The 25,191-nt window shown below is 39.3% G+C and overlaps 2 protein-coding genes across 2 annotated transcripts; both read right to left on the bottom strand.

Annotated features, from left to right (window-relative positions):
* Positions 1–10,165: 10,165 nt before the first annotated feature.
* Positions 10,166–18,327, bottom strand: LOC140319865 (uncharacterized). The gene is made up of 13 exons (XM_072397646.1): positions 18,321–18,327; positions 17,752–17,889; positions 17,090–17,266; positions 16,539–16,712; positions 15,977–16,153; positions 15,423–15,599; positions 14,862–15,035; positions 14,303–14,476; positions 13,749–13,925; positions 13,185–13,361; positions 12,631–12,807; positions 12,067–12,243; positions 10,166–10,363 (listed from the first exon to the last, which is right to left on the bottom strand). The coding sequence occupies exons 1-13, from the start codon at positions 18,325–18,327 to the stop codon at positions 10,341–10,343; spliced, it is 1,929 nt and encodes a 642-aa protein (XP_072253747.1). The 3' UTR covers positions 10,166–10,340.
* Positions 18,328–19,593: 1,266 nt separating this feature from the next.
* LOC140319888 (lymphocyte function-associated antigen 3-like) lies at positions 19,594–24,181 on the bottom strand. The gene is made up of 5 exons (XM_072397662.1): positions 24,127–24,181; positions 21,437–21,727; positions 20,350–20,622; positions 19,984–20,073; positions 19,594–19,701 (listed from the first exon to the last, which is right to left on the bottom strand). Exons 1-5 carry the CDS (start codon positions 24,173–24,175, stop codon positions 19,616–19,618), a joined length of 789 nt encoding a protein of 262 aa, XP_072253763.1. The 5' UTR covers positions 24,176–24,181; the 3' UTR covers positions 19,594–19,615.
* Positions 24,182–25,191: the final 1,010 nt, after the last annotated feature.

The following is a 25,191-nucleotide window of genomic DNA, read 5'->3' as shown; positions in this document are numbered from 1 at the left end:
TCTCCCAGATGTAGAGAGTCTCAGTCCTGCTGGCGTCCTTGGTTGGAAGTAAGAGCAGCTCTTAATCTGAAAAATGAAAAGGCCTTGATAGGAGAAAGAATCCATTCCAAAGCTGCGTGACAAAGCCGGTGTAACGCAAGTCATTCTAGTCGAAGATAATTGGGTAAAAAAAAAAGAGCATCAGCAGGGATTGTCTGAACAAGGTACCTCTGCCTCCACTCATCTCAGCCTCATAATAAGAGCACAGGGAGGTGTGTTGAAATACAACCCCATCACTGTTCATCCTCACCCCCTTGATGCAACAATGACTAGCTCGCAGTCTGCTTTTCATTTAAGGGAATTACCTTCGGGAGGCCAGCAGACATCTCCCGAGTTGCTCCGTGTGTGTTCCTCTCATCCCTGCAGAGCTGTCTCATTAACACAGGTTTGGTTTATCATAGCCCCATCTCTGTCCTGCTGAAATCTGCAGCCCTCTGCATGGAAGCTGAAAATAATGACTCTCATACATTACCGTGTCCCAGTGTGCGGTCCCCAGGTCGTTGCAGCTCAGACCGTCGGCTTCTCTAACAAGTTGACTGTGAAGTTGGGGCCACTTAAGACTGAGAGGGAAAGAACAAAAGAGCAAGGAGCTGGGTGTTATGAGATGTGAAAGGAGTAGCGCCAGTTTAGTTTAATTTATGACTTTCATGAGAGATTTTGTGTCAGTGTGTGTAGCTTACCTAATGAGGGTTTTGACAAGGTACATAAGTTCTCACTGCTTTTCCGTCTGAAGCATGACATGTTGTCTTACTGCATCTATTACTCTTTTCCTCTGTAAAACACATTTTACAATCACTGAAAAGGCCTAATTATTCAATCATGTGTCAGGTGGCTACTTCCTTCAGAGCACTTATGGGTTCAGGCGTCATCTCCCCAGGGTGTGGCTCGTATCATTTACATTTCATTAAAGCATGCTGTGAGACATCATTGATTTCTCTTGTAAACCAGGAGTTTCCATGATGCAAGCCCATAGGTGAGGGGGGATGAGGAGGGGCGCAAGTGGGAGACCCATCAGAAGCTGTCAGGAGCTGTCAGAGGACAGGATCCAGACCCACGGCCAGGAAAGGCCAGGCCAGCCAGCTGTCACCTTGCTGACACTGGCTGAGACCATCCATCTGGCTGAAAGAGGCCCACCACGGGTGGAGAGAAGCTCGCCAGATCCCAGCCCATATTCACATGAAGTTAAGAATGTGCACACACAAGCAGACGTGTTTAATGTGCAGAGACACAGGCACAAACATTCACATATATGCACTGACATATATGCAGTTCCTTTAAGCATGTATGCACGTATGAACTTGTATGATACCACATGCAAGGGCTATTTTGAGTAATCACCGGCACAATCTGCTGCGCTGTCCACACGAATCACTCACTCACAGACAGATCAGTGAAACAGAAGTGACATGCTGCCATCGAGCTGAACAGACATATATAAACAATTAGAACATTTGGCTGAAACGCTTGCTTTCTCGTACAGTGACACTCTGTAAACCATAGTAAGCTTGAACTGCAGGAATATTTTTCCCATACATCATGACGTACATGAAAAAGTCCTCTGGTGGTAGTAAAGACAGAATGAGTGGCAAGCTTCTTTTTCTCCAAAAGAATACATGCCTGAGTAGCATACATCTTTCTCCTATTGTTGGGTTCCGATGGAATTTTTTACTGCTATAATATTCATGTAAAGTAAAACATCACAGCATGTTGATCGAGCATGAGCACATACAGCCTGGCACATCTAAATAAGAGGGGTCACTGATGTTGCCAGACATATGGGGCTCATTTGGAGATATTCAGACTCCACAACGACCACAACAGAGACAGACAGTGTTGAACATGTTGTTTTGGTAACATTTCATCTTTGCAAAAAATCTTATGCAGCCACAACAACTTTCTCCAAGATTCTTTCCTACCGAAAGAAGCACATCGTTTACTATTTGTAATATTTTTCAGAGAATTTCATAATGACTCAGTATGTTCTTATTTTGACTTGCCAGCATGTTGTTGACGGCTGCACTTAGCATCTATAAAGCTATGATTTCAACGATCAGTTTCTGTGCTTTGACTCCATTCAGTTATGGAGGAGTCCAAAAATCAAGCTAGGAAAATTTTAAAAATATCAGTGACTCTTTGCCAATCCTTTTGTTTTTTTCTGCTTTGACTGTAAGTAAAGGATTTGTGTATGGCACTGTGCAAAGACTGGCAACTAAACAGTTCTAAATTCATTCTGAAGCATGACAATGATCCCAACATACTGCCAGAGTCGTAAACATCTGTCATCATTGACAAGAGGAACAATGAGTCATGCATCCATTGGTATGGACTCCACAAAGCTATGATCTCAGCGTAATTTATTAAGTCTATACAGAGAGGAGAAAGTGAGGATCTGATCGACACAAGAACTGGAATTAGTTCAGCACACATACCTGCCAGGTACCTCCATAAAGTGCATCATGGAAAAATGGTGCTTCCTTAGACTAAATAGTACATTTTGTTAAATGCACTTTGTTTTAATTTAACTGATAGCAAAACTTTTTATGGCATTGTTCTTAAAAGTGTCCTCAACTTTTAGCATCTGTTGCAGAGTATTTTACTGAAAGCAGCAATTATGTTCAAAGGCTTTTTGAATTCATCCCAGAGTTTAATCAATAATTGCTCTAACAAATGCTCCTTCCTGTCATAAATACACCTCAAGGGGCTCTGTGACTGGGGCAAGGAGCCAGCTGCCATCTTTTCTGGCATGAAAAAGTCATGGTACGAAGAAACAAACACACCACAAAACTGGCAATAATTGCCTCAAGTTGTAGCCTCTACACAGAATTTGTGCCCACAATTACCAAAGGTTTAGAGTTAAACAAACTTATTTAATTTAGGCATTATACGAACAAAGATGGAGGCACATCTCTGCTCACGCTGGTTGTTATTCTGGTGAAGTCATCACAGTTTCTTATCACACTCAGATGAGATGAGAGGCAACAGCAAGCAAGGGGAAATGTTACTGACAGACCAGGGCCAAATCAAGAAGGCAGAGACAGACAGAGGACCAGAGCTGGAGATCAATGATAATGTGATCTGATGACATAGCTGAGCGAGCTGTTCCCCTCCGGTGGTCTCACCATCGACCCACTCACGGATGAAGACAGTGAATTTTGTTTGGCTTTAATCTTCCCATCAGACAATACAAAGGAGGCGGCATGCTGCTAGTGTTTTCCATTTTGCCCCGGGAGAATTGTGTCAGGTTTCGCAAGCGCACAAGCACAGATACGTCAGTGCGGCACATTGACAGGCAGCTTGTTTGAATATAGAGCTGACAAAAGATCGAAGCCGTGAACCTCGACTGCTGAGAATAGTTTTTACAGAAACGCATGACAACTGAAAACAAAAACAACCCGATTCCCTCCACTGGTTCTCACAAACTGTCTGTCCATGGTGCTGAAAGAATACATTTCCAACTGCTCATACTTTTTCATTCCTATATGGTTACAGAGTAGTTCAAAAAAAGTGTTTTCTATGAAATGTCAAGCGTGTTCAACAACTGGGGTGGAGCTTATCTTTGACAAATGGAATCATATGGTGCTGGTTGTGCGAAACAAAAGAGTGTGAAAGCAGATGACGATGAGCAGTGTTTGCTACATGTGAATACAGTGTAAATCGGCGTGCAAATGTTTGACCATCTGTTTTTTTTATGACTGAAGAGATGTCCACACTCTGCAGGAGTTTTTTTTTTTTTTTTCAAATTTGAAATGTTAACATGCTCACACTTGAAAAGAAAAGCACACGTTGTTTTTGCCACGTTCGCAATCCAAATGTTGCATTTAAGGGAAAGATCAGAGTGTGATTGGGTTTGAACTATAACAATTCACAAGTAGTTGTAGAAAATAGTTGAGAAAGTTTTTCTCATTCAGGACTGTCGACCTGCTGGTGGAGACAAACAAAGGGGCAGGTGGGTTTGGTTTGTGTTACTTTACTATAAATGTTGAAGATGGTTTGAGGCTCTACACTATGGCCCTTCGTGACACTAGATGTTTCTGCGCAAGAGATTGCTGATTTGGGATTTATCTTGCACAATGTTTCAACCGTCTTTGTACTTTTCTACTTTCCTCTCTCTTGTGATTCCTTTCTATTCTAGAGAATTGTTTGGGGTGAGAATTAACGTACACATTTAGGTTACATCTTAGATAGTCCAAGTGGTTGCAGCTTTCCTCCCATGTCTTTGGAACGCTGCTTGAGAGAAAAACAACGGCAGAGGGATCTGTTTCTATCTCACCATTTACAACTGTGGATTGTGAAACTACTACATTTTGGTCATGGGTTCATATTTTCTCAAAATTTTGTTTGAAATTTGGAATAAATTTCAATGACTGTGGGCAGATCGACAAACTAAAGTGTCACAGGTTTGTTCAATCAGTTCACACTTATTTAGTGTTCCAACCTTAGCGAGCTCCTCCAAAAAGAAGAATTCTGCATCACCTGGTTGTCTGATCACATATTAATAGGCTAATTAAACCTTGATGAGATGTGGCACAATCGATCACTTCATTTGAACATCTCCAGTCACATATGATAAAGTCCCTTCTGCAGGCAGGACAGACATCATGATTATGTTACCCTACTGTGCTTTCATATTGGCGCTTAACATGACAGTGACAAGCTCTGCTGTCTGACACAACCTTCCCCAATATCTATGTACGAGACTGCATCCCTCCAAGGGAGCCAGTCTAGCATCAGCCTTCACTATAAAGACATCAGGATTCTCTGGGAAAATGAACACCTGAGCACTAATCAACCAATCAGCAAAAAAATTAAATAGAAATTAATATTATCTTTTACTTAAGCTACTGTTTTCTTGACAAAAGAGACTATATATGCTTTAAATCACATATGTTTAATGCTCAACTGTGTGCATATGCTGTTTAGCTAAAATCCAAAAGTCAGGCCATGTCCTGGGTCCACACCACAAAGAGGAAAACTGACTCCAAAGCAAATGCTCAAGAGAAACCGAAAGAACCATTGAAAAAAAAACATGTAAATATTCCAAAGAGTCTTCCTGACCATTCAGAAGAAAATATTTACTTATTGACTTCACTATTGATGTTTCAGCAGGATATAAGCGCCATGACGTACGGCAGTGCAGGCACAACAATGTGACCGAGCTTCAAACTCTTGCCAGGCCACAGGGAGAGAGTTTCTCCAATTAGCTTCAAGCTTTCCCAATGTGAAGGGATGCACCAGCAGACTCACGCAAACATGGCTGCCACTGTGCACACCGTCACCCAGCCTGGAGATTTAATAACCTGCGTTTTCATTGTGGTTGCCAAATATGATCCTGGCAGCAGTGGTGTGTTTGATAAACCCCGTGTTGCTCAGACACTACCAAACAGTAAATAACATCCAAAAATTTAATTTGTTGTTAGTGGCGTTATATTACAGCTGAGTAAATCTTTCTGACTTGATCAGTTTTTCCTCCACAGGGAGAACGTTTTATTTATTAAAATCCTGACACATATTTATCTACAATTACGCCTGACAACTGAGATCACTTTTGGTTCAGAGAGGATGCAAACAACTTTCAGTCTCCCTCACAGTGATTTTATCTGTCCCATTTGTAGCACTTTAACTATATAAACAGCATATTAGGAAGTGTTTCTACTATGTTGGTTACTGCCGTGGGTGTAATAATCTCTCTGCCTTGGGCGTTCTTGAATTTTACATGATGATCAGATGTTAGCAGAAAAATAAATGCATGGAGGCTGTGCTGGGCCCAAACACAGTCATAAACATCATCAGCCAGGAGGGAAATCTTTAATAAACTGTAATGATAACTACGACAAACAATGCTTGTCCATTAATCCCAGGAAGGAGAGTCCACAGACAAATTAAGCCTTAACTCATGTATTTTATAGAGATGGGAAAGAAAAGTATATTATTGCATTAAAATGTCTGAACCACCCGTAAAGACTTAGCCACATAATTATGGTGGCGCCCAAGTTGCACTGTCACACTAAATAAAGAGCCAAGGACTTTTATTGAGCTGATATTAATTGATTTGTCCTGACCTACCCAGACCTGGCCTCCCTGGACTTGGCTTCCTCAGCGGAGCTGTGCCAAGGCTCTGTCCTCACTCTGCATAAAAATAAATGAGAAGCCATGGGGCTGTAGTCTCTAAAGCCAGAGGATATTGTTCGATTTCACGTCAGCCCTCTAGGAGGCAATTTAAACAACCCAGCATGCTAATCAGCCGGGTATAAAAGGCAGTTCTGGAGGGTAGCCCATTCTTCTCCCCCGTTCTCTTTTCTACTGCAACAAGGCAAAAGGGAAATAAACACTGAGGAGAAAGTATATTTCTGCCTATATCTGATGGAAGATCATGTGAGGTAATGATGATGTATATGTTAAAGGGTACAATCTGGCCGGTAGAAAAATATGGGCTCTGTACAAGTACACTGAGACCCTGATCTGAGGAGGCAAAGCCCCCATCCCCACAAATAATTCAATACTCTAATAAAGCCTTGGTATTTGTTGTGGCCACAGAAATATGATAGTGTTCATTCTCTGCTTGTGCCCTGAACCCACAGGGCAGGTGGTAGCAGATCACAGACTTCTCAGTGACTCAGAGGTTAAACTAATCATGCATGACTCTCTCACATGGCCCAACCAGTGCCCTTCCAAATCTACACCAGCTTGTCATCCAGCAGAGGGTGAACCTGCTTTTCATGCATTTATATCAAAGAACAATTTAGTTGTCCTGACTGTTATTTTTTCACGTGGTGCCATTTTCTTTCCCTCTCTGAACACATCCTCAGGTAAACAGGCCTAGAATAGGCATTCGATTACAACATGTGATGGAACTGCAAACTGATCTAACTGATTTAAGCAGATACTTTCCATAGAAGCATGTCAAAAACCTCTCTGAACATCTCTGAATGATTTGCTGGAACATTAATCAGACCCACACATTTCTCCATAACAGTTATACAACACTTCATCAACACTAGGCCCAGATCTCAAGGCAATATCACACATCTGAGTGTTATAGACTGTGATAAATATTCTGTAGAAATTTCTTGTAAAGCCACATTTCCATATTGTAAAGAAATAACCTTAACAGCCCAGTGTTAAAGTCTCAAAAGAGGACATATCTTTCACATCCAAGCTTAAAGATAAACCATTAACATGATGTAAAGGTTAATAAACACTGCCCCCTACTGACATAGAAATATTCTTACACTTCCTTTAAAATAATCTGATCCAGCGTCAGTCCTATTTTACCAGAGTATGTGTGGTGTACAGATTAGCCAGTCTGTTTCTAGTGGAGCTCACAAACACGAATAAATGGTGAGGGTTGCGTCAGGAAGGGCATCCAGCGTAATACACGTAACAGATCGATGATGCGAGATCGACTCGCTGTGGCGACCCCTGATAAAGGGAGAGGCTGAAAGAAGAAGAAGAAGAAGAAGAAGAAGAAGAAGAAGAAGGTGATGTGTGGTGTACAGGTTATTGCTTTAAAGTTGTCTAACATCGTCTTACTTCTCAATATTTCTTATATTTCAGTATGAGTTACGAATGAGCTTTCTGTTATTCTGTCTTCAAACAAATCAAAAGTAAGTAATTCAGCCAATTCCAAAAAGCATTCTGGTTGCACTGGAGCAATATCTCTTTAAACTATTCAAAGGCATAAAATAATGAAATACAAAAACAAAAGAAACCAAACCGAATGAACACTCGCTTGGTCTTTCTTGGTAAGTGCAAAGAGCTTCATAAAGCCATCAAAAGAAAGCAAGATGAAAAACAAGCGAATCACAATGTGCACGTACAGTAGTGCTCATCAATAATTACACGTATATTACTCATATGTGATATGTAAAAAAGCTGGAACAAGCCTCAGGAAAAGTTCATACAAACATACTTGTAATGAGCACAGACATTTGTCAATGGAACACTTTAAATCCAAAATGTCTGAAGTCATGACAACGACTGCCTCAATATATTACTCTACATTACATAAACATCAATAATACATCTTTCATAAAGTCCCGGGAACTGCTTTATAGTTTAACTTGCACATTCATGATTGCATTTTTTTTTTCTTCCAAAATAAGGTTGCAATTTAAAAATGTCCCCACCATAAAAGAAAATGTTCTACAGTTTCAAGAGAGCCCTGACCTCGACATGCTTTCGCTATAAATTTTCATTGCAAAGTGAAAATGAAAAAAAACCTAACATCTTCGTGATAAAGCACAAAAACGCCATTTATTGTAACATGTTTGTGGGGTTTACTACCAAAACATTGTAACAATTCATCTGATGCTTCTTCTGCTCATATTTCATCACTTTAACAAAGTTAACTTTTACAGTTATCTGTTATGGCAACAGAAGCAGAGCATAATCTTTTTTTTTTTCATTTAACTGAACCCAAAATAATTTATCGTAATGTAATTTCATGAAGTAAATATTTTATTTTACAAGAGAAACCAAAAGCCACATAAAGATTTGAAGTCGGCATAACATAAATGTAACATAGTCATGTTAAGCAGCTCATAAAGTTTTAAAAGCACCTTATAGAGAACGTGAAGGTATGCGACGCCCGTTTATGTGTTGGAACAGGAGCACCATCTTATAAGGAATGCTCTGCTTTTTTTTTTTTCTTTTTTTTTTTAAACCTGCTGATATATTAGTGTGTGTTCAGCTGTAACTAAGTTTCGCTAGAAGGTTGGTCAGTATGGTCAAATCTGGTGAAGAAGGACATAGGTGGAGTTAAAAATGGACCGTACAGCAAGGAATGAAATTGCAGTTAATGAAGTGGACTAAATTACTGACAACTACAGATACCTACAAAGATAAATACCACAGTCTACACTTTTTGGACCGACCTAATGCACTTTGCACAAGTTTAAAAAAGGAAACCCATGGACGGTTTTGTAGTGACTGTGTGTAAGATATGTGATTTAATAAGTCAGTCTTGTGCTGCATCTGATGTCATGAGAAATGTGACCTCACTTTTTGGTCCATATGACAAAGTGAACCAGCTGTAGAACTTTAAAACATATTCAGGTGTGCATTCATTTTATAGTTACAGTCAGTGGATATTATGAGCTGCTATACTGTTAACAATACTGTCAAATCTTGGGATATCATGTTAACATGCATTTTCTTGTACATAAGGCAGCTGTTGAGTCAAACATGTTAAAACAATATAATTCAAACTAACAGTTTTTTTTATAGTAAAGTAGAAAATTGAGAAAACGCGTATGAACATGAATAAAAATTTTTTAAAAACTCAACTTGTTTGACTTCCTGAGTTTAACTGCTTTCTTTTAGCTCCTACAAATAGCACATACCATCTCACTGAAACTGTGACAGAGATGGATCACTCTGCAGTGTTATCAGCTGCTCTTTGTTAACATACTTATTTAAAGCTTTAAGGAGACTCTTCATATCAAGCTTCTTTATAAAAGGAAAAAAAGCCACGCATGTATCACCCATCAGTTTTCTGTGCTGTTGAGGAGTAAATATTTGTCTTTGGACTGTCTTTTACTGAACGTACTCCCACACTTTTACTGTCTTTTGAACTAATCCCCTCTATCATCTGCTTTTTTCCTGAACTGAATTTGGATTTTCTGTTGTATGAAAGCCTATTCAACAGCTTATTTGTTCTTTTGACTCTCTTTATGCTCACTAACACTCTCAGTTTTATCTTATTGTCTCCTGGGCAACACTGGTTCTCATTTTTATCTTCAGCAGCTTTACTTCTGTTTGCCTCTCCTGCTGTCTGCCGGCTGTTGTTCTTTTCTTCCTGATCTGGAGCTGCATGAGCAGACTCAGGGGACCCTTGAAGGATACTGGCATTACCATTGTCTGGTTTTGATAGTGTTGGGCTCTGAGGCTGCAGAGGGGTTTTGGAAGGAGGATCTGTATTTTCTTGTTGTTATATTCAGAAACCTGTTTGTTCATGTCTTGCTGGGTTTCCTCTTCCGGTTGCATTTCTGTTAGTGGCAGCATTGAATTTTTATCTTATGAATCTTATGTGCTGTTTCTTCTGCACCTTACGGTTCAGGAGTAGTAGAGGGCGACTCTTTTTACTTTGTAGACTTGATTTTTTTTCCCACAGAGCATGATGAGTCAGATTGACCTTAGTATTCAGTCTGCTCTCCAGTGACCTGATCTGAGCTGGCAACATCTTTGTGTTCAACAGCCTCATTGTTTGGTGCTATATTTGGGGTGTTTTTGGTCAAAGGCGAGCGTGGTTGGGAAGCTGGGGTAGAGGCACTGACTCCAGATGAAAGCTCTGCATCCTCATCCTAATCTCCCTCTTGATCAGACTCTGAAACAGAAAAAAAAGAGATAATTTTAGACCAATCTGCTGAGAATTTAGAAAAGGCCTGAATGGTTCGTTCTTTCAAAAAGTGTCCCTGCATGGAGGTTTAGAAACGAGCAAAACCTTTTAATAAAAAGTAATGGACTACAATGAATAGAGACAATCCCATTTATCCCCTCATACAGATTGCAACCTGTGCTTGTGTAAATGCAGATAAACTCTTCAAAATCATTGAATAATATGGTCATTCTTAGACAGCAACCACTGGTTGAGATTAAGTCTTTTTCCCTTTTTAGCTCCTATAAATAGCACATACCATCTCACTGAAACTGTGACAGAGATGTAAAACTGCAATGTTTCCAATGAACGAATAATTGTGAAACTGCTGATAATGAGCCTGTTGTACGGTGTATCATATACAACAGCTTGGTACAGACAATCTGAGTTTCATCAACACTATGATCTGGCCACCCACAAACCTTTCAGCAGAGCAGCTTCATGGTTCAGAACACAACTCATTATTTCCCTTTGTTGCGTGTTCCCTTTGTGCAAAACAATAAAAAAGTTCAAGGCTATAAAATGCTGAAAGACTCTAAGCAAAAAAACAAAGTGCCCTGAAAAGAACACCAACATGTAGAAGAAGAGATTGTACACGTGAAAACAATTAAATACCTGAGCATAAATTCTCAAGATTGGCAGCCTTGTTTATTTCTACACATGTGAGGTTATATCATTGAACAAATAGGAAAAATGTGAGACTATTAGAAATAATTCGGTGCTTTAAAATGAAAATAGCAAAGCAAAGGTACACTATCAAGGCAAGGCTTGAGGTGGAGGTATCTGAAGAGATATGCAACATGCCATTTGTTTTCTCTGCCAGCAATTTTTCAAAAAAACTACCAGGATGAATTTCATGAAACTCAGTGGAGCACAGCCAGAGACAGAACCATTGACTTTTGGGGTGAATCCTATCTGATTTCACTTCCTCAGAAGTGTGGATTTCCCTTTTTTTCCGTGTCAAATTGTACATTTGAAAAATGAAGTATTAAATAGTTGTAAAATAATTTAAAATCTAACTAACACTGTGTAGTTCAGCAACAGTGAATAATTGCTTTTCAGCCCATGTGTACTCACTATGGTTGTCCAACACACCTGATAATGAGGCATCTGCCTTCTGAGAATCAGAATGATCCCTCTTGATGTCTTTTTCCTCCTCAGCTTCATGGGGTTTGTCTTCAACAGTGACTTTCTTGTCTTTTCCAGGACGACTATGAACAGTAGGTCGTTTTGGAGGTATAGGACAATGACCAGAAACTTCTGCTTCCAGTTTACCTAAAACATATCAGATCAGAGAGTATGTCACTGAACAGCCTCTTCCTTCTTTAGAGTCACACCACCACAAAGTCATTATTACTTTGGACCAAATGGCTGATGAGAAGGCATCATGGGAGCTCTGTCAGGCACCATCTTTGTTACTATCGTCTATCATTTCTTAACCTTGAAAATTTGCAATTTTGCATTAACTACCTGTTCTTCCCTCTTAATAGCTTTGACACCTCCATCTCACTTATACCATGAAATCAAATTCTGTTTAAAATATTCATGCAGCACAAAAAAAAAAAAGAAGCCTAATTCCACGTCCACTGTTGTGTGAATTGACATTGTTCAGCTTTCAGCTCATGTGTACTCACTATGGTTGTCCAACACACCTGATAATGAGGCTTCAGCCTTCTTAGAATCAGAAGGATCACTCTTGATGTCTTTCTCCTCCTCAGCTTCATGGGGCTTGTCTTCATCAGTGAGAATTTTCTTTTTTCCAGGTCGAGTCTGAACAGAAGGTCGTTTTGGAGGTGGAGGAGGAGCAGAAACTCCTGCCTCCACTTTACCTAAAACATATCAGATCAGAGAGTATGTCACTGAACAGCTTCTTCCTTCTTTAGTGTCCTGTTCTAACACCACAAAGTCATTATTACTTTGGACCAAATGGCTGATGAGAAGGCATCATGGGAGCTCTGTCAGGCACATGCCTGTCTTTGTCACCATAGTCTATCATTTCTTACCCTAAAAATTCAAATTTTGCATTTACTATCTGTTCTTCCCTCTTAATAGCTGTGGCACCTCCATCTGACTTATACCATGAAGTTGAATTCTGTTTCAAATATTCATGAAGCACAACAAAAAAGAAAAAATGCCTAATTCCACGTCCACTGTTGTGTGAATTGACATTGTTCAGCTTTCAGCCCATGTGTACTCACTATGGTTGTCCAACACACCTGATAATGAGGCTTCAGCCTTCTTAGAATCAGAAGGATCACTCTTGATGTCTTTCTCCTCCTCAGCTTCAAGGGGCTTGTCTTCTTCAGTGAGACTTTTCTCTTTTCCAGGTCGAGTCTGAACAGAAGGTCGTTTTGGAGGTGGAGGAGGAGCAGAAACTCCTGCCTCCACTTTACCTAAAACATATCAGATCAGAGAGTATGTCACTGAACAGCTTCTTCCTTCTTTAGAGTCCTGTTCTAACACCACAAAGTCATTATTACTTTGGACCAAATGGCTGATGAGAGGGCATCATGGGAGCTCTAACAGGCACATGCCTGCCTTTGTCACCATCGATTATCATTTCTTTCCCTAAATATTGCATTTACTACCTGTTCTTCCCTCTTAATAGCTTTGACACCTCCATCTGACTTATACCATGAAGTTGAATTCTGTTTCAAATATTCATGAAGCACAACAAAAAAGAAAAAACCTAATTCCACGTCCACTGTTGTGTGAATTGACATTGTTCAGCTTTCAGCCCATGTGTACTCACTATGGTTGTCCAACACACCTGATAATGAGGCTTCAGCCTTCTTAGAATCAGAAGGATCACTCTTGATGTCTTTCTCCTCCTCAGCTTCATGGGGCTTGTCTTCATCAGTGAGAATTTTCTCTTTTCCAGGTCGAGTCTGAACAGAAGGTTGTTTTGGAGCTGGAGGAGGAGCAGAAACTCCTGCCTCCACTTTACCTAAAACATATCAGAACAGAGAGTACATCACTGAACAGCTTCTTCCTTCTTTAGTGTCCTGTTCTAACACCACAAAGTCATTGTTACTTTGGACCAAATGGCTGTTGAGAGGGCATCATGGGAGCTCTGTCAGGCACATGCCTGTCTTTGTCACCATAGTCTATCATTTCTTACCCTAAAAATTCAAAATTTGCACTTACTATCTGTTCTTTCCTCTTAATAGCTTTAACACCTCCATCTGACTTATACCATGAAGTTAAATTCGGTTTCAAATATTCATGAAGCACAAAAAAAAAAAGAAAAAACCTAATTCCACGTCCACTGTTGTGTGAATTGACATTGTTCAGCTTTCAGCCCATGTGTACTCACTATGGTTGTCCAACACACCTGATAATGAGGCTTCAGCCTTCTTAGAATCAGAAGGATCACTCTTGATGTCTTTCTCCTCCTCAGCTTCATGGGGCTTGTCTTCATCGGTGAGACTTTTGTCTTTTCCAGGTCGAGTCTGAACAGAAGGTCGTTTTGGAGCTGGAGGAGGAGCAGAAACTCCTGCCTCCACTTTACCTAAAACATATCAGATCAGAGAGTACGTCACTGAACAGCCTCTTCCTTCTTTAGAGTCCTGTTCTAACACCACAAAGTCATTATTACTTTGGACCAAATGGCTGATGAGAGGGCATCATGGGAGCTCTGTCAGGCACATGCCTGTCTTTGTCACCATAGTCTATCATTTCTTACCCTAAATTTTGCATTTACTACCTGTTCTTCCCTCTTAATAGCTTTGACACCTCCATCTGACTTATACCATGAAGTTGAATTCTGTTTCAAATATTCATGAAGCTCAACAAAAAAGAAAAAACCTAATTCCACGTCCACTGTTGTGTGAATTGACATGTTTCAGCTTTCAGCTCATGTGTACTCACTATGGTTGTTCAACACACCTGATAATGAGGCTTCAGCCTTCTTAGAATCAGAAGGATCACTCTTGATGTCTTTCTCCTCCTCAGCTTCAAGGGGCTTGTCTTCAGTGTTTTTTTTGTCTTTTCCAGGTTGACTCTGAACAGCAGCTGGCTTTGGAGCTGGAGGAGGAGCAGAAACTCCTGCCTCCACTTTACCTAAAACATATCAGATCAGAGAGTATGTCACTGAACAGCTTCTTCCTTCTTTAGTGTCCTGTTCTAACACCACAAAGTCATTATTACTTTGGACCAAATGGCTGATGAGAGGGCATCATGGGAGCTCTGTCAGGCACATGCCTGTCTTTGTCACCATAGTCTATCATTTCTTACCCTAAAAATTCAAATTTTGCATTTACTATCTGTTCTTCCCTCTTAATAGCTTTGACACCTCCATCTGACTTATACCATGAAGTTGAATTCTGTTTCAAATATTCATGAAGCTCAACAAAAAAGAAAAAACCTAATTCCACGTCCACTGTTGTGTGAATTGACATGTTTCAGCTTTCAGCCCATGTGTACTCACTATGGTTGTCCAACACACCTGATAATGAGGCTTCAGCCTTCTTAGAATCAGAAGGATCACTCTTGATGTCTTTCTCCTCCTCAGCTTCAAGGGGCTTGTCTTCAGTGTTTTTTTTGTCTTTTCCAGGTTGACTCTGAACAGCAGCTGGCTTTGGAGCTGGAGGAGGAGCAGAAACTCCTGCCTCCACTTTACCTAAAACATATCAGATCAGAGAGTATGTCACTGAACAGCTTCTTCCTTCTTTAGTGTCCTGTTCTAACACCACAAAGTCATTATTACTTTGGACCAAATGGCTGATGAGAGGGCATCATGGGAGCTCTGTCAGGCACATGCCTGTCTTTGTCACCATAGTCTATCATTTCTTACCCTAAAAATTCAAATTTTGCATTTACTATCTGTTCTTCCCTCTTAATAGCTGTGGCACCTCCATCTGACTTATACCATGAAGTTGAATTCTGTTTCAAATATTCATGAAGCACAACAAAAAAGAAAAAATGCCTAATTCCACGTCTACTGTTGTGTGAATTGACATTGTTCAGCTTTCAGCTCATGTGTACTCACTATGGTTGTCCAACACACCTGATAATGAGGCTTCAGCCTTCTTAGAATCAGAAGGATCACTCTTGATGTCTTTCTCCTCCTCAGCTTCATGGGGCTTGTCTTCTTCAGTGAGACTTTTCTCTTTTCCAGGTCGAGTCTGAACAGAAGGTCGTTTTGGAGGTGGAGGAGGAGCAGAAACTCCTGCCTCCACTTTACCTAAAACATATCAGATCAGAGAGTATGTCACTGAACAGCTTCTTCCTTCTTTAGAGTCCTGTTCTAACACCACAAAGTCATTATTACTTTGGACCAAATGGCTGATGAGAGGGCATCATGGGAGCTCTAACAGGCACATGCCTGCCTTTGTCACCATCGATTATCATTTCTTTCCCTAAATATTGCATTTACTACCTGTTCTTCCCTCTTAATAGCTTTGACACCTCCATCTGACTTATACCATGAAGTTGAATTCTGTTTCAAATATTCATGAAGCACAACAAAAAAGAAAAAACCTAATTCCACGTCCACTGTTGTGTGAATTGACATTGTTCAGCTTTCAGCCCATGTGTACTCACTATGGTTATTCAACACACCTGATAATGAGGCTTCAGCCTTCTTAGAATCAGAAGGATCACTCTTGATGTCTTTCTCCTCCTCAGCTTCATGGGGCTTGTCTTCATCAGTGAGAATTTTCTCTTTTCCAGGTCGACTCTGAACAGAAGGTCGTTTTGGAGGTGGAGGAGGAGCAGAAACTCCTGCCTCCACTTTACCTAAAACATATCAGATCAGAGAGTATGTCACTGAACAGCTTCTTCCTTCTTTAGTGTCCTGTTCTAACACCACAAAGTCATTATTACTTTGGACCAAATGGCTGATGAGAAGGCATCATGGGAGCTCTGTCAGGCACATGCCTGTCTTTGTCGCCATCGAATACAATTTCTTTCCCTAAAAATTGCATTTTCGCACTTAACACCTGTTCTTCCCTCTTAATGGCTTTGACACCTCCATCTGACTTATACCATGAAGTTGAATTCTGTTTCAAATATTCATGAAGCTCAACAAAAAAGAAAAAACCTAATTCCACGTCCACTGTTGTGTGAATTGACATGTTTCAGCTTTCAGCCCATGTGTACTCACTATGGTTGTCCAACACACCTGATAATGAGGCTTCAGCCTTCTTAGAATCAGAAGGATCACTCTTGATGTCTTTCTCCTCCTCAGCTTCAAGGGGCTTGTCTTCAGTGTTTTTTTTGTCTTTTCCAGGTTGACTCTGAACAGCAGCTGGCTTTGGAGCTGGAGGAGGAGCAGAAACTCCTGCCTCCACTTTACCTAAAACATATCAGATCAGAGAGTATGTCACTGAACAGCTTCTTCCTTCTTTAGTGTCCTGTTCTAACACCACAAAGTCATTATTACTTTGGACCAAATGGCTGATGAGAGGGCATCATGGGAGCTCTGTCAGGCACATGCCTGTCTTTGTCACCATCGTCTATCATTTCTTACCCTAAATTTTGCATTTACTACCTGTTCTTCCCTCTTAATGGATTTGACACCTCCATCTGACTTATACCATGAAGTTGAATTCTGTTTCAAATATTCATGAAGCTCAACAAAAAAGAAAAAACCTAATTCCACGTCCACTTTTGTGTGAATTGACATTGTTCAGCTTTCAGCCCATGTGTACTCACTATGGTTGTCCAACACACCTGATAATGAGGCTTCAGCCTTCTTAGAATCAGAAGGATCACTCTTGATGTCTTTCTCCTCCTCAGCTTCATGGGGCTTGTCTTCTTCAGTGAGAATTTTCTCTTTTCCAGGATGAGTCTGAACAGAAGGTCGTTTTGGAGGTGGAGGAGGAGCAGAAACTCCTGCCTCCACTTTACCTAAAACATATCAGATCAGAGAGTACGTCACTGAACAGCTTCTTCCTTCTTTAGTGTCCTGTTCTAACACCACAAAGTCATTATTACTTTGGACCAAATGGCTGATGAGAAGGCATCATGGGAGCTCTGTCAGGCACATGCCTGTCTTTGTCACCATCGTCTATCATTTCTTAACCTTGAAAATTTGCACTTACTACCTGTTCTTCCCTCTTAATGGCTTTGACACTTTCATCTGACTTATACCATGAAGTTGAATTCTGTTTAAAAATATTCATGAAGCTCAACAAAAAAGAAAGAGAAAAAGAAAATCCTAATTCCACGTCCACTGTTATGTGAATTGACCTTGTTGTGCTTCAAATGATGTATTTTAAATAGAAAACATTTGATTGCAGTAAAACATTGTTAAATCTGGCTCTCACAGTTTATTTTTGGCACTTGGCTGTGCAGCAGCAACACATTTTTGCATTTAGTCCAAGTTTACTCACTTTGGTCGTGTAACTCCTTTGGGATTGATTCCTTTTCATCTTCACGTTCTCCTTTGCTGCTCTCAGAATGATCAGCAGAAGAAGGTGGTCCTTTAGGAGACGATATCCTGCTGTCATTGTGTTTGTTCTTCTGTGAACCTGAAACACAGAAAAAAAGAGAAATGCTGCAAGAGATGAAGCCGCACCAACATTATCTGGAAAGAAGCTAATTAAACAATCTACACTTGAATATTGTGCGATTTTAAGAACAATACTGAAACTTGTTTCATGAACGTAATCACACATGTTTTCCTTTTATTTCATCAACTGATTAATATTTTCAGCCTCTTTGCTTCCAGGTTCATTGTAAATCACCCGTGATTTACAGGTTCATTGGGATTTGCTGCATTTCTGTTTATTATCAGACTGTTAACTGAAGAATTCTGCAAAAATGAAGATGTCAGCGTGTTTTAATCATGATCATTTTCGATTAATTACAGATGAGATAAATAATCATTTAAAATATATATATTATTAATTTATGGAAGAATAGAAGTAGAGAGCTTGTTGTTGCCATTAGTAAAGCTGACAATCCATTTCTGTAAAAAACTTATCTGAAGTATTTCAGATTTCATCAATCACTCACTGTGACAAATGATCTGCTGAAAGAAACAAAGATTACTTGCTGGTTTGTGTTGGAGAGTTTCCTCAAACTTTCCGACAAGATTCTTAACTAAACCTGTTCAGTGGAAGTCAAAACCAGATAAATTAATCTGCAGCGCATATTACAGAGAATATCAATGATTTCAAATAATAGTGCTGTTCATGTAACCTTTTTGCGGTGTCTCGTTTTGTCCAGTGAAAAATAATAAGATGAAATAAAGGTAAGAGGTAATTAAAAGACTGCCAAAGATTACTTTCAATTAGAAACACGTGCAGCCTCCTAAACTTACAGAAATACATCACTTCGACTTCATACATGAACACAGAAATGAAAACAGATACAGTATAACTAATGGATACGATGTAAAAAGATAATTAAAAGCATAGAGCTATTTCAGTGTTTAACTAAAAACTTGTTTCTCTTTTTATTCTTTTAGTTAACCTTATTTAGTCTGCTGCTGTGAGCTAAAAACACACTTTTTCCCTTTTGTCTCTTACCCTTCTTTCTCTTTTCTTTGCTCTCCTCTTCCCTTTGTTCATCCTCTCAGGTTTGACATTAATATATCATTTTGACATAAGAAAAATAAGTAAATACATAGAACTTAAGCATCAATAGGAGCTTTATATCCACAAAGCTTCACTTGGCAGGGTAAATGTGTTTGGTACAACACGTCATTTAGACCATTATTCTGATGCTGTGATGCTGGACAGGAGACACAATAAGTAGTAACATCACTGAACAGCCTCTACCTTCTTCAGTGTCCTGTTCTAACGCCAGAGAGTCATTATTCATTTGGACAAAGTGAAGTGGCTGATGAGACGGCATCGTGGGGGCTCTGTCCAGCAGAGGCCTGCCTTCGTTCCCATTAAATCCAGGATTTCCTGAAAAAAGTGAATACATGTAATATAAGATTTGAAAAACGACCCATTAAGAAAATGTGTATGATGAACATGAAGCTGACAAACATCTGTTCAAAAGTCACAGAAATATTATGTAATAACTGAATAATATTTAAGAAGATTAAAATATATCCTGTATATTTAAAAAAATATAGTTTAAAACTGTTACAATGATTTTAAAGCTTAAAAGTTTCAATTTTAAAGCTTCAATTGATCTCGAGAACTGGGGATATCCAATACTTCCACCATCATTATTTTATTGTAATCTCGAGCTCAGATAATCATGATGTAGAAAATAAAATCTGCTTCTTGCATCCACACTTCAGAGTAAATTCAATATCAAACCTTTCATCTTGTCAAAAGCTGCCTGTTTTTCCAAATCTTCCTCCGTTTTCTTTGGAAAAAGTCCTGGAATAAAGAAAAAAAGCATTTAGTTTCATATAAATTTCACTGTGGTTATTAGGCCTAATGTTAGCAGTAGCATGTTCAATAATAAATGTAAATTTATATGCATATTTAGACATAGATTTTGATAATAAAGTAAGAACTCTGCCCCACAGAGATCTCATAATTCCATCAACTTAACTGTCACTTACAGGGACATCAGTGAATACATATCCTGTCTGTACGCTCAGTTCCGACAAATCATTTTCAATTCTGAAGGAAAGGTGTAGTTTCCTGTAACTGTACCTTTACGCCGCAGTATGAAGAACAATATGGCCAAACCCAGGAGTATTGGAATTAAAATCAGTGCAATCAGTGCAGTTGAACTGTCTTCGTCTGGAGAGAAACACAAAAAACAAACACACATCATACATCATACACATCCCTCATGTCTCCATTTCCATGGATTTTTCAGCCTTTTTTAAATAGGAAATAAGCAATTCAAAGCGACAATATTAGTATAACATTACTTTTAAAGACAGACATATTTGTTTGAATATTATCACTGATTATGCAGCAGAGACACTCTGTCCACCTATCATATATCAGTTAAAGTTTTGTACAGTACAAATGTTCATTTCTATGACAACAATGATAAACATAGAGTCTTACCAGGGTAGCATTCCTTAGCAGTGAACACAGCAGATTCTTTCGTGAGTGGGTTGCTCACAGTGCAGTTGTACACTTCATTGTCATGTTCATCCCCAAGAGATATTGTCAAATTTCGGCCAATCTGCACAGTTCCATTTGAGCTCCATTCAAACTTTGTCAAGGACGGAGAGTGTCTGAGTTCTGCTGAGCACGTCAGTGTGGCCTGGTTTCCAGATTCATCGGAGCTGCTGCCCTTGTTCATCTCACAGGTTATGGTAGGCTCGGGTACTTTGTCTACATGAACACATAAAAGCCAACATGTAAACACAATACTCATTTTCTCCGATTTGACATGGATTTATACAAAAACAAGGAATGCATTTATACATGCACAACAGGGCTGGATGAGGAAAACATGTTAAATTAAAAAGATACTTCAAAGAAAACACAATAAAATTATAGAGGAGCTCAGCAAGCAACAGAAATATTGTCACGGTTTACATTCTGTTTCATGTCTTGTCATTTCCTGTTTTATTTTGAAATAAAAAAAAATAATAAAAAATTGTGAACCGACCGACGGATTAAACCGGTATAGAAAATGGCTGGATGGAAACTAGTGAAACATAAAGAGTTAGCAGTGTAGTAATACGTATGGCCCCACACCTTTAGGTTTTATTGTTTTATGAGAGTGATCCATGAGCAGTGTAAAAGGTGTCTTTACAACATCAACGCACTGGCTGTGTGGAACGGCTCTTCTGAGTCACACACTTCTAATCGCTGTCATTTCCTCTCGTTGTCTGCAGCATCTACAACTCAGAATCCCCTGTTGGAAAAAGAAAATCTACCCCAAGAATGTAGATTTTCTACACTCTGCTGAACTTATTTTCCCTCCAGCTTTACGAGTCGTCCAAAGCCCCGACTACGCTGCAAGTTAAATGTTCCTTCTGCTGTCTGGAGTTTGCTTTGGCTGACATCATGAAAAAGTGCAGTTTTTATTTCATCTGAACATGGAATCTTTATCGGTTTATTTTTGAGATCTGAAATGTCTTTGAACCAACTCTAATCTGTGGGTCATTAAAGTAAAATGAAGAAAAGAAAAACAACTTACCAATGACCTCTAATTTATAAATTGAACGATCCAACTTTGTTTTTGTGAATACTTCCAGCTCATAAGTTCCACTGTCTTCATATCTGAGCTGATCAATTTCCAGATCTGCAGAAACCCAGTCAAGAATGGTCCTGTTGACATATGAGCCATACAGTCGTTCCTGTTTGCCATCAAACTCCACCACTTTGTTTCCATCGTGTTTCCACAGGATTTGTTCTGGGAGTGTTGTGATGTCTGTGTTGAACATGATGCTCTGCCCCAGGAGCGCATATTCTGGAGTCTGTCCGGCAACTACATACAAAAAGAAAAAAAAAAAACGTGTAAAAAACATTTGAAAGATTTCAGTCAGTTTTAAGTCATGCATAAGTGTACAGTACAGCAGTTTATTAACATAATCTCCTTGCAGGGGAGGAGATCATTATGAAGTCACTAATGAGGCTGTAACAAAGCTGCAGATTAGCTGGATGACTGTGATGGAGCATCGTCCTGCAGAAAAATCACGGTCTGATAGATGCTGCAGACCTCTTCCTGGACCACTGCCTGAAGACTCTCTTTGAGGAAATTAAAGCATTTTTGGGGGGTTTTGTTTTCGGTCCATGTTCAAACTGAAAGGATCCAACTAGTTCACACCAGTACTGCTCCTCCATCTTGCTTTAACTTTGAAGCGCTGATTTTGTGTCCACAAGCGATCCGGATAATGTCCACGTGGTCCATGAAGAGTCGATCATCTGTCCATAAAACTTTTGAAAATCTTTCTTCAGGTATTTCTGGGCCCTAACTGACACTTTGACCATCGAATTTTGTTGTTCGTGGGCATATTTTGTTGTGATGACCCTTGACACAGTGCACCTCTGGGCACTTCAGGTAGACAGCAGTTCTGGACTATGATGGAGGAGGAGGATTACAGATTCCTGGTGGCTTTAAATTTAACTGTACTCTGGTTTATTGCAGTTCAGTTACACCTCTCCCCTCAATGTCTTTTTAAGGACCTTGTTTGAGTGCCCAGGGTGGTCATTCTGTTAATGCTGTTTTAGTTTAGCCATTTCAAGAATTTTGTATCTGTCTGAAAATCCCTTTTTTTTCTTTTTTACCCTATTAAGTGGAATAATAAAGCTGCAAAAGGATGAAATCGTGCGTCAATTACTTTATGTCAAACCCTCCCTTGTTACTTTAACATAACTTCTAAAAATTTGTAAAATAATAATAATAATAACATATTTATGTATACATATAAACACTAAATGCTAAATGTTTTTTTTCTTGATTCCAGTAAGACAGTGTGAATTGGAACAATGACAGTGTTAGAATATTTCCACCTTGGTGCTACTTGAGCAGACTTCAAACAGTAAGAAATCTGACAAAGTTAGCTTAGATCCAGATTTGAGCCGAGTAACTATTTCAGTTTCCACACAGGACCTCGTTTAGGGTGATCGGAATACAAAAAAAGCAGTAAAATGTCCCTGTTCTGCATTTTCTCAAATCAGAAAAAGGTTTCACAAATCTCAAACAAGGTTTTAATTAATCTACAGCCTCTTTAGAATAATTCCATCCAGATTTGAGGAGTGTAACTATTTTAGTTTCCATACAGGACCTGGTTTAAGGTGATCAGAATACAAAAAAAGTAGTAATATGTCCCTGTTCTGCATTTTCACAAATCAGAAAAAGGTTTCACAAATCCCAAACAAGGTTTTTATTAATCTACAGCCTCTTTAGAATAATTCCATCCAGATTTGAGGAGTGTAACTATTTTAGTTTCCATACAGAACCTAGTTTAGGACGATCAAAATGCAAATAAATGCAGTGAAATTCCTTTAATTCGCGAATCGGAAGCTGTGAATTGGATGCCAACTTCAGCGTCGTCACTGAGGGATGGTGCAGCTGCTGATGTTTTTCGGACACTGCTTATGTGCAGCGGTGCTTCATAATTTTAACGCCACAATGCTGACACAAAACTTTACGATTCAAATCGTTTTTGTTTTTTCTCTAATTACAATGAATGATCGGCCCTATATGAGCACTGATTGCAGCTGTAGCTGTGCAATAATCTTAATCATACAAGTAATGAATTAATATGATTTTAAAAAATGGAAATCAAATGTATCAGAACATAACAGCTGTTGGTAAACAAACTGCTTTCAACTGTTTTTAGAGCTCCTGTGGATTACAGTTGTGACTCGCACACAAATGTTAAAAAGTGATCCGCAAAAGTCTGATCACAGCATGTGTTGGAGGAGACATCCGTAAACCTCAGTGTACTGTAGGGAAATAGATCAAGGAGGCCAAACAAGATCCAGTTTATTTCTATGCAAGACCACCGCAATACGGGACCAAACAAACACGAAGACAACACAGCAGCCTCCGCCCATTAACGAAGACTCAGATATACAGGTGAAAATTCAACAAATAAGAGGACAGATCACAGGTGAATCCAGAGTAATCAAGTGATAGATAGTAATAAACAACCATCTAGATTTGAAAGTAATTATAGGGGGTATTTAATCTTCGACTTCATTTGAGCAAGTGTAGTTGTCGAACAACTCCAGGGTTTATAAAAACATCAGGTCCATCATACCACAGACATGGAAATGGAACTTGAACGTGTCAGCCCTACAAGGACGTTTGATAGTCCTCTCTCTGTACTGGGTGCCCACAAAGAAATTCTAAACTTAAAATGGAAGGAAAAAACTCACCTATAAAGGAGGTTAAGATACTATAGACGAGGAAATACCGAGAATCCATTTTGAAAAAAATTACTTTCACTTTTTAGTTTCAGGTATTTGTCTCAAACATCCTCCCACTGCAGTCTATCAGCCGCTGTAAAGCCTGTCGAGTAAAGTTCCCTCCAGCAAATCCGGACTGAACTGACACTAAACTACTGAGAATATGGTAACTAAACTGGAAAACGAGGAGCAGCAAGACATTCACAATAATTTAAGTGGAAAGTTGCATTGACTGACACTCGCAGGTGTCAACACCTGAGACTTCCGATCTGTTGAATTTTCAAAGTAAAATCAGAAACCTCACCTGTGTGAGCAAAGTTGCGACTGTGACATGGAGACATTTTAAAAAAGGAAAACACATCACCATGTTCATGTTGAATGGATATAATGGATAGAATTTATTCCAATAATGTATGATTTAACCGTGCGGACAAAGACATCTGCTGATTTTGTGATTTCTACAATGTGGTCCTCTCATTATCTTGTTCCTTTTTTAAACTTGTAATGACCAGTGGATACCAGACATAACAAACAAATTTGCAATGTTCCATGAAAATAGAAATGTTTATTTACTTTCATTCATTTTTTTTCTATCACGGTTTTATGGACTCGGTCTGAGTCGAGTTTGATGTGGCTTCGTTTGAAAGTTCACCGGACGCACACCTGGCTGTTGGACTCCATTTTTCACAGGTGAGACGAACTTGTCACACCGGTGAGCGATTGTGTCGATTTACTGATAAGAAAGAACTGAAGAAGATATGAAGGTTACAGTAGCTTTTCTTTAACATCTCTACTTTTGGAATTTTACTCTTTAAAAAGAGGGGATAGTACCTGCATTAAAATGAGTTTTAAGTAAGAGTTCATGTCATGGAGTGAATGTTTTCACAACACTTACTTTCACCACTTGATGGCAGTGTGTACACAGAGATCGGTCCTTGTTTTAAAATCTGCATCGGTTCCAATCAAATGCTCATTATTTTAGCAACATTATGGCTAAGCTTAGCGTATGATGGGTTGTGTTTATAATTGTGACGT

The sequence above is a fragment of the Leuresthes tenuis genome, unplaced genomic scaffold (assembly GCF_036924035.1).
Source record: "Leuresthes tenuis unplaced genomic scaffold, fLeuTen1.0.hap1 SCAF_12, whole genome shotgun sequence".
Classification (NCBI taxonomy): domain Eukaryota; kingdom Metazoa; phylum Chordata; class Actinopteri; order Atheriniformes; family Atherinopsidae; genus Leuresthes; species Leuresthes tenuis.
This window is presented reverse-complemented; position numbering and strand designations above follow the sequence as displayed.

What these genes read in the sequence shown, in the direction of transcription:
- LOC140319865 (XM_072397646.1), bottom strand. An exon ending in AAAGGAGTTACACGACCAAA is followed by an intron (nt 17,267 to 17,751) that starts GTGAGTAAACTT and finishes GATATGTTTTAG; the next exon opens with GTAAAGTGGAGGCAGGAGTT. An exon ending in GGCTGAAGCCTCATTATCAG is followed by an intron (nt 15,036 to 15,422) that starts GTGTGTTGGACA and finishes GATATGTTTTAG; the next exon opens with GTAAAGTGGAGGCAGGAGTT.
- LOC140319888 (XM_072397662.1), bottom strand. Translation starts at nt 24,175, where the DNA reads ATGGATTCTCGGTATTTCCTCGTCTATAGTATCTTAACCTCCTTTATA. An exon ending in TTATAAATTAGAGGTCATTG is followed by an intron (nt 20,623 to 21,436) that starts GTAAGTTGTTTT and finishes GTGTTCATGTAG; the next exon opens with ACAAAGTACCCGAGCCTACC. An exon ending in CTTCATACTGCGGCGTAAAG is followed by an intron (nt 19,702 to 19,983) that starts GTACAGTTACAG and finishes TCTTTATTCCAG; the next exon opens with GACTTTTTCCAAAGAAAACG.